General features: G+C 36.4%; 1 protein-coding gene across 3 annotated transcripts; it reads right to left on the reverse strand.

The window, feature by feature from the left end:
* Positions 1-9,589, reverse strand: LOC100257111 (uncharacterized). Of its 3 annotated transcripts, XM_010664846.3 has the most exons (13): positions 9,021-9,589; positions 8,148-8,283; positions 7,547-7,683; positions 6,589-6,790; positions 5,825-6,063; positions 5,617-5,728; positions 5,235-5,379; positions 4,854-4,996; positions 4,572-4,741; positions 3,634-3,942; positions 3,488-3,543; positions 2,198-2,412; positions 1-1,616 (listed from the first exon to the last, which is right to left on the reverse strand). In XM_010664846.3, exons 1-13 carry the CDS (start codon positions 9,228-9,230, stop codon positions 394-396), a joined length of 3,297 nt encoding a protein of 1,098 aa, XP_010663148.1. In that variant the 5' UTR covers positions 9,231-9,589; the 3' UTR covers positions 1-393. The 3 variants fall into 3 exon arrangements, with proteins under 3 accessions (XP_010663148.1, XP_010663149.1, XP_010663150.1); XM_010664847.3 differs by lacking the exons at positions 8,148-8,283; positions 9,021-9,589 and having other exon boundaries at positions 7,543-7,657; XM_010664848.2 differs by lacking the exons at positions 8,148-8,283; positions 9,021-9,589 and having other exon boundaries at positions 7,539-7,628.

The following is a 9,589-nucleotide window of genomic DNA, read 5'->3' on the forward strand; positions in this document are numbered from 1 at the left end:
GAAAAGAATGAATAGCAGGATACCTCATTTCAGACTAACCAGAACAGAACAAGAATGAGTTCTGAGCTTTACATCCATAAATTTAAGCTACTCCAATCCAAAATCCTAGATGATCAGCTTCTAGGACTAGCCATAAGTGTTAGGATTCATATAGACCCCAGATGGGTTGCAACCCTAATAAACCACTCACAAATTGGGATTCATATAGACCCCAGATGGGTTACAACCCTAATAAACCAATCACCAATTCCTACAAAAGAGAAATGAAAAAAAAAAAAAAACAGCTGAAATTTTTCAAGGAGTAGTTGATGCCAATTATACTAGCTGCTGAAAGATTGATGAATAAAGAAGTAGGGTGAATGAACTGGAGATTTCATTGTCCTGTGAAAGGTTTCACTTGGGTGTGAAAATGGTTTCCAGATCTTTGTACAGTTCCCTTGGTTTTGACTTTAAATCATGTGAAGAACTTACAGATGAGCTTCCACCCCTCTTGGCACCCCAAAATCCACTCCATCTGGTATGTGTGCTTGAAGGATCTGTTGCAACTGCACTCCATCTGGATTGACTGGTTGAAGGATCAGTTGGAACCCCACTTCCTTCTTTACTAAAGCTAGCTTTTGCCAGTTCTCTTAGTTGTTTCAACCATGGCCTATCTGATGTACGCACGGTCCCACTTCCAGAGCTCTTGGACCTGTCAGCTGAAGAAGTAGCATCCCCAGTCTCTCCATCACCAGGTTGATTTACTGGGAACCAGCCTAGTTTCTCAATGATTTTCAATGGAATGAAAAACAGGAGAAATCCGATCAAAGCTGTTTTCAAACCCGATAGGAATGAGCTTTCTGCAGGGTCCAGTCGCTTTGCCTGTCGATACAAGGCATACCACTCATTGATCATCTGTGCCACATATCCTACCAAGAACAGTAAAAGCATGAATATTGCAATTTTTTTCTCGGCCCCTGCTGGAAATTCCATCTCTAATAGAACCAAACAAGAAGCAAAAATAGCCACTTCAGTGGAAACTGAGATGATCTCAACTAGTTGAACCTTTTTCTTGATGAAAGGCTTCTTAAGAACGAGGAAGAAAAGCTGGAAAGAAGTGATGCAAAGTAAGAAAATTATTGGAGCTTTTGAATACCACTGCTCTGAATAGGCACCAGCCACAATCCCAAGAGTAACTCGTTTCATGGATTCAAGCAGTGTATAATATATTCTGAGAATTCCAAAAACCCTCTGAATAAAAGGTGCTTCTGCATCTTCTGTCTCATCATCCGAGGCAATGATATGATCACTGGGCTTACGTGAATTGCCACCAGCTATTTGTGAGAGCATGTATTTTGGAGGACCTCTTAGATCTTCAAACAGAGGGCCAAACATGGTTAAATAAACAGAATTTGACTGGTTCTTCCATGTCCACTGACCTCTTTTACCAGGGCCCAGAGTCACTCGAACAATATCTTGATACCAGTGAAATTGCTGACCTTCTCGATGGACTTCCTTGTACAGAAGCAGCTTCCCAAATGATATTCCAACCGAAAGGAACAAGAATAAGGCTAGCAGTACAAAAGCTACAACACCAAACAGCAGAATGCCAACTACAACTGCTGAAGTTGTTCCTCCTTGGACCATAAGAATGAGATGAAACAAAATCAGCATAGTTTTAGACTCACTGTAATCCTTAATAATCTTTGGACTTGAGGAAGTTCTGGGGGAAAGAATCAACTAAGCTTAAATTTCAAATGACAACTTCTAAAAAATTCATATTGGATATGTGCAACACCAATCTGGTTTGGGTTTAGTGAAATGGTGGAATTTTTAGGCCACATTGTTGAAACCAGATTGTTATGTAAAGCACTGTGAATAATAATAACTAAAAGATAAGCATGCCTTTTATTGGTGCAGCATTTTCAAACCGGAGAATGGTGCCCCAAAATAAAGTGGTGCAGGAGAACGGAAAACAGGAGTTGCATAGTGTAAACTACTCATGATTTTGCTCTCAGAATCATGTGTTAAGAAGAACTGAATATTTGCAGAATGGAAAATGCCATACTAAACCACAATTGGCATGCAGCATATTCCACAATATGCTGCAGAATGACACAATGATAGTCAATTAATCATTTCTATAGAAAGTCTTTGATCCCATTTGAATTCATAAAACCAGTGGTAGCATAAGAAAAATCATAATCGGTCAAGGTACCTTTAACTAGAGAGGCTGATGCTTCACAGATACAAGGTAACACGAGAATTATCAGAAATATTTCAAATCTTGGGAATACGAGTGCTCCATAACTCCCCTGTTTTTCTGAGCTTTTCTTCCTGATTTTCAAAACAAGGACGAGTAAAGCATGCAATAGTATCAAGCTGCCACCAATTACAGCTAACCAGAACATGCTTCTATTGAAATCCCTCCGCCTATGAGAAACAAAATCGATCAGGTATGAAAATAGTAGAGAATAAATAAATCTTTCATATTAACATGGAATTGCAAACAACAATGACCACTTCAAATAAATCTCCAAAAAATAAGAAATAAGAATGGAACTTTTGTCTGTTCGGTTTTGATCATCATTTTGCAGTAATGTCAATTGCCTAAGGGAAGTTCAATGATCAAATGACTAGCAATCCAGATGGCACATGCACTGAATTTTGTGCTTGCATTGAATCATATTGAATGCTTCCCCATCACATCTTCAAGTTTCTCTCCTCGTATGTTCAGTTGTTTAAGCATTTTCTTCATTCCTTTCATAATCATATGACAAACTGTTGAGAAGTGGCTTTAAATTATCTCATTTGAACAATCGGGACAAGAGGAACCACATTTGAAAGGCACTTCATCTTTTTGGGAAAACTATATGTCCACCTAAGCAAATTAACATGAGCAATGACAGGTGTAATCACATAAGCCTGCCCAAAGCAACACAAGTTCACTTGGGTGGACTCTGGGTCCATCTGGGCAGACACTAAGTCAGTTTGGATAAACTTTGTGGTACTTTGGGAGCACATACAGAATTGGGCTGCTGACATGGATTACAATGTTTTTTCAATTAGAGTTTCTTGTGGCTCATTGTTCAATTGGGTATCAATGAGTGGCTTTTACAGATTAAGAGAGGAGATGATCTTGGTAAAGGGATGATTGTAAGAAAGAATCAAAACAAGAGGGAATTCTTGAGTGAATATAATTGAGAAGTACTCTTGTGTTAACTGTTGGGAATGGGTGAGAAGGACTTGTTTCTTGTGTAAAAGAGAGGGACAAGAGTCTCATAGATTACTAGTGAAGGCTGAAGCATTTGTGAATTCTTTTCCCCTGGATGTAGGTAGTCTTCACCGAACCACATAAAATCTCTGTATTGTGAGTGTCTTCTGTTCTTGATTGTGTTTCTGTGATTCATAAGTTTGTTGGATTGAACTTGTCGAGGTAAATCCCGACAACACAAATGAAGAGTTAATTTAGTGGATGAAGAGATGCTCAAATATCCAAACATTTTACCCATTTGAATTTTGTGGATCCGAAATATACTCAGCTTCTGGTTTAAAGTTATGGTTCTGCAAGTATAAATGGCACTGTCAGAAATATATCCTTTTTCTTCTCTTAAAAAAGGAAATTTTGTTACAGAAAGAGGAAAGTTTTCCAACCTCAAAAAATGTTCTGTATTCCATTGGAGTCAGTGGGAGCCCATATACAGAAGCAGCCCTATCCAAATTATCTTCTTCTGGTTGCACAGTCTCAAAAAATCCTGAATCATGAATTCTAGAAGCATATAAATGTGAGAGAGTGGGGGAGCTTGACCCCACCATAATGGGATGAATGTGCCCGGTTTCCCATGGGAGACTGAAGTAGGGGATACTCCACTGTATTCCCCTGGCAAACTCGTAGTACTCGACTGGCAGGGTAACTGGCAACCATCTAGACAGTGCAAAAACCTGAATGTGGGATGCAATTCTCTGCATCAAAGCAAAACAGAAGATGCTTGGTTTGATTTACAATGATTATGGGATGGTAAGTTGAGATCTCACAAAGCAATGATACTTTAAAGCACACAAGGTTCATCTTATGACTTTGTTTAAATTGTCAAAAGGATGAAAAAAGTAGCAATACCATTGCATGTTAACTACTGTCTAGTTAATTTTTCATTTAGAACTTACTAAACACTGGATCATCAATCAAGGAAAATGAACCTAATTTTTTTTCTTTGATAGATGATAGTTTAACCGTAAATACAGAAAACAAATTTTGCACAAACAACCCATTTTCTCTCTTTTGATACACACGCTTTGTTTTGTAATTTTTTTTCATTTCAGTCTTCCACCATTTTCTCTTTTTGGAGGAAAAGGAAGAGAAAAGTTGGAGTATTACAGTAAGCATTCCCACTCCAATAGCTATATGATTTCAACTTCCTTTTTTCTTTATGCACAGAACATTAATGAAAAGTAATCAGAAAACTGCTTAATGGTTCTAAAAGTTGTCAACTCAAAGTTCCAATGCAGAAAATATTTGAATTCAGGTTACCACTAGTCTGGATATAACTAAGAAATTTAATAATCAAATAATCATTCAATAACTTGTATCTTACAAAAAGATTCCTTGCAGGATCAGACACCAAATAAGAACGTGGTCTCAAAAATGCCCCAACAGATTGAAGGCTTGCAGTTGAAACAGTGAGCCACCCCGCAGCCAAGGATGTTGCCACAAAAGAAGCAGTTGTAAAGGTGGAAATTACACAAGACGTTATTGGCACAGAATCTGTAAAAGTACTTCATAAGTTAAATCCGAAATAACTAAAAAAGTTCCTGCAAGATTTACATATCCTATTGCAAGCAGATGAAAATGGGAAAAAAAGAGACCGAATCCTTACAGTGCCTCACTTGTAGGATATTTGATGCTAGATTTTGGTTTCCAGCAACATCCCCTGTTATGTTTTCCGGTACATTGACGGATACAACATCATGATCTGCTTTTATCTCTGCAGTATATATGCTTCTACTTATTGCATTAAAGCTGGACAGCAGTAAAGAAGTGCAGAAGAAAGGAAAAATAATCAATCAATGGTGGATTTAAACTTATATTTCCATTCAAGAATCTGATACTGTAAAAAACAGTAATTTCTTTCAAAATTTTCCAATTGTTTTGGTTTATACTCACACCAGCGTAAACAAGCAAATGCTTGTGAATGAACATACAGATGCAAATGCACAAACACATGTATGCTTGAGTTTGGGAACAACTAATCACTTGCCTCTGCAATTGTCCTCCTGAGATTGATATATGAGAAGAGTTGAAACCAAAAACAGGCTTCAAGAACTTTATCAATATCGGGATAGTATGTTCTCTTGTTCGCATATTGGATGTTGTACTCAACCTCACAATAGGTCTCTGAGAATCTGACACTCACAACTTCACCAATGTTAGCAAAAAAGAACCAGATCTAAAATATGTAATCTCCAGAGCCAGAGCTAAATTTTGTACAGAATATACCAAATTTTCATCAAAACAAAAAAATATCAAAAAAAAGGGAAAAAAAATGAAGAAGAAGAAGAAGAAAGAGTGAAAATTTTATTCCACATGAATTGCATAATTTATTTTCTTTATAAAACTCATCACACAAGTGTGGCATGTACCATAAAGAAAAGTAACTGGAGCAATTGGAGAAACTGGGGTCCCTTGTCTGCTTATGATAGCAGAGGAATCAAAGCTTATTGTGACTATAGCAACACTTGATACATTCTCAACCTGAAAGCAGAGATGAAAATAAAATTAAAGCAAGCAAAAGAAGGTCCAACAGAAACAAAGTATGAAACCTATAATAAAATTTATTAGCTAACTAACCAGAAAGCCAAATCTGCGATTTCCAAGGCTCCTTCCACCATTAGGAAGAAGCACACCCTGGCTTGTATTGAGAGAACTCAAAACTTCTGTTGATGAGTTGAGAACAGGTTCTGAGAAATATAAATACACCTTTAAATTCTTATAATTATTAGTTGCTTGCACTGTTCTAGTTTCACTGTTAAGTTCAAGTAGCTTTTCGGGAACATGAGTCCTCAGGTTGACAAACACACTTCTTATGTCTGCAAAAACAAACCATCAAGAGAAAAGCACAAGTTGAGCACAGACTGAAAGCGCAAACAACATTTTACAATTAAACAAATAAGGGAATCATTTTCAAAATTTTCTCAAATTAGAGTCGGGTACATGAACGGATTGTTAAAGTCTAGCTTATCTCACATCACAAAAGAAATATTAGAACTAGAGAAATTAGAAAACAATTCAACATAAGCACCCATCTACTTAGATTTGCGGTTACAAGTTGGTAAATTTCAAAGGTAAATGAAGGTAGTTCTTCTCATATATTCTGCCCGTACTTGAATTGCATGAATTTTGTGCCTTTCTATAAGAATAAATTAATTAAAGAAATGATGGAGTGTCACTAAATTGTGACATCACTTTGCCTAAAGGATCTTACATATCAACAAAAAACAGTATCATAATTTTTGGAAGAAAATCCATAAGATGCTGCACTTTCAATATGAGCAAAGAGCAATTACAAACTATATTTCAATAATACAACGTGAACAATGAACAATTAAACTCACCAAAATGCACGAGTAAGCTTGAATTTTCTGTTCTCATAAATTTGTTTCTGGCACTGTCAGCACAGAAACTCTTGTCCATTACCAGTATCACCCGTCCATACGGAACACTATAAGATAAACCCACAAGAACAGAAAACTTGAGGTTTGGCTGAAGAACGTTGAATGTGGATGGTATAACTTGGCCAGCACCATATACAAGAAGCTGCACAGAAATTTTACATTTTTCAGTTAAATGTCAGTTCATTAATTGGTCAACACAACTTCACACGAGGAGATTACTGACTCTTAATTCTATACATCTTGAAAATCATGGAATAATCTGCAAATGGAGAGAATAAAATGAAAATCCAAGAACTAACAGTGATACAAGAAATTATAAGAAAAATATGGAAGGTTGACACTAATGACGTAAAAATCCTCATCTTTAGATTTAGATAATCACAATTGATCCGAACAACAAATAAACAAATTCATCATTTGAGATTTAACCTAAGAATATCATTCAAATTCATGTTACCACAATCTGGATTGGTTTCAACCAACAAAAGAAAACATACAAAGTGCATGAATACTAACAAAAGACTAAACAAAATATTTAAAAGGAAACATTAACTGTGTATTAACAAGTGTGATCAACACATTTCCTTCAAGGCATTTTAATGCAAAAAGTATTACTAAAACTTTTCAAAATTTTCAGGTGACCGTGTAGTAGTGGGCACAGTAACTCAGGGGCCAAAAGATACTTGAAGGTTATTTCTGTATCTTTTCAACACTATTAGAGCATCAGTGTAGCTTCCCTGACTTGTCATTTATCAACTAAAGCTATGGGAAAAAGAGAGTAACAAGTAAGCTATTATAAAATTGCAGTTTATGAATGACTAGAGAAACCACTAAACAAGTTCAGAACAGAACATAGAAGAGCATTGAGATAATAAATTTCAGTTGGCCACCTACTCACGTTGCAGGCATTCACAGAGGAACATCCAAAACTGCCTCCAACTGTACAGGGTTCACTAAAAGAAATATTTACAGAAAAGTTTAGAGCATTTGTAAATGATGTCGATGCTGTAACATATGCTGTAGGAGGGACTGTGTCTGCAAAATAAAATAGAATGAAAATTAGCAAAGCATCTGACAGAAACTTAAGTCAGAAAATTCTCAATATGTCATAATTATCATATGCTAATAGACTCAGTTTTCAATGCTTGACTTTTATATGCCAATTTTCTGTCTAATTTGAGTGTAATCCAGTGACTAAAGAAGTTGATTCAACAACTTTTGGCAGAGTTCCATTCTCACGCAGGATAAACAAACTATGAATTATGTTTTGTCCAATTTTCTCATCTTCAACCAAACAACATTTTCACAGGAACAAAAAAAAAACCAAAGAGAGAAAAAGAAAGCCAATTTCATGTCAAAACTTGAATTAAGTTTATTGAAAGTGTACGACTTTTGTTGCAGGGAAATCTGTTTTAAACCTGAATGACACCTATTCTGGAAAACAAGAAAATAAAAAATAAAAAAAGGAACCCAAAAAGGATATAGGATAGTTTCTTAACCAACAGTCCAGCCATAGCTAGCACAGCCAACTCCTTGAGATCCATTGGTGCAGACCTCAAATGTATGATTCCCATCCAGTAAGCCTGTGTAAGAAACTTTCTTTGCTTGACAATCCGAAGGAGTACCATTATCCAACTGCATTCATGGTGCATTTATAAAGGCCAATAAGTTGATTAACAAACTTATAGGAAAAAAATCAACACATAATTTGAAATTTCACTTCAGAAACTTTCAATTTGGCTACTGAAAAACTAGAGGAAAAGAAGATGAAATATTGAGTCTTATAATTGTTGTTTTGGAATGAAAAACACAATTCAGCTAAGCCAAACAGTTATATTAAGCTCAGCTCAGTAGGTGTTACCGTCTTTCAAGTCATCAACAATGAATAATCAAAAACTCAAAATTTTAGTTTCATTTTTTCTTTTACCTACCATATCTTTGTTACCATGAGCATAATTCAAAACCATGATCCTTTTTTTTCCAATTCCAGCTAACCCACATGGGGGAAGGCCCAAAATAAGGAAAGACATTATCAAGTAATGTAATATGGAGCACAGACATGGCAACCCAGAAACAGGGGGTATCAAAATAACAGAATTCCCAATTTTTATCAGTTTAGTAAATAAGAGATTTCCATATACTCATTTCATCTGAAGTCTGTATACAGACATGCTGATCACTTTGCCAATGGCGAAATCACAGAATTACAAGTATAGATCCCAAAATGAATCTCTAGCATCAAGTTCAGTTAAACTACAATCACCCGCTGCCCACAAAATCAAATAAGAGAGAGAGCGAGAGAGAGAGAGAGAGAGGGAACTAGAAACCAACGAAGAATAAGACTGGGAAATATAAACTTGAGTTCAAAGTACCTTGCAATTGAATATGCAGTCATTGCAGGGATCATTATTCCCACCCACCAAAACTTCAAACACAAATGTGGCTGAGTTCAGCCGTGAGAATGCAAGAGGAGCCGTCAAGAAGTTCACAGACACCTCTGAACCATCACATCCACTTCTTAAACATAAAAGTAAAAATACCCAACAAAGCAAAACCACCCATGAATACCTGCTCAAACCCATTTCAGAACAAACCCCAAATTTCGCTCTCAGGTATGCAGTGTTGGCCTCGTTTGAATTTTAAGAGCAGAAGAGACACATTTGTGGGGTTTGTGACAATAGTGTAGAACAGTAAAGGTAAGGCATTGTTTGTCTGAACTAGTGGTAAAGAAAGAGATAAAGAGATTAGACAAGTAATGAATGTACGAGGGAAGCTTAGAGGAAGAGTCTAGTGGCTGATGAAGCCACAGTTGAGGATAGTGCACATGAGACTGACAATGCACTCAGTGGAGTCTGTATTCACTGTAGATAAGAAAAAGAGAGAGAGAGACAGAGAGAGAGAGGGAGAGAGAGACAGGGAGAGAGACATTACTAAATGAAAG

The sequence above is a fragment of the Vitis vinifera genome, chromosome 17, assembly GCF_030704535.1.
Source record: "Vitis vinifera cultivar Pinot Noir 40024 chromosome 17, ASM3070453v1".
In the NCBI taxonomy this organism is placed as follows: domain Eukaryota; kingdom Viridiplantae; phylum Streptophyta; class Magnoliopsida; order Vitales; family Vitaceae; genus Vitis; species Vitis vinifera.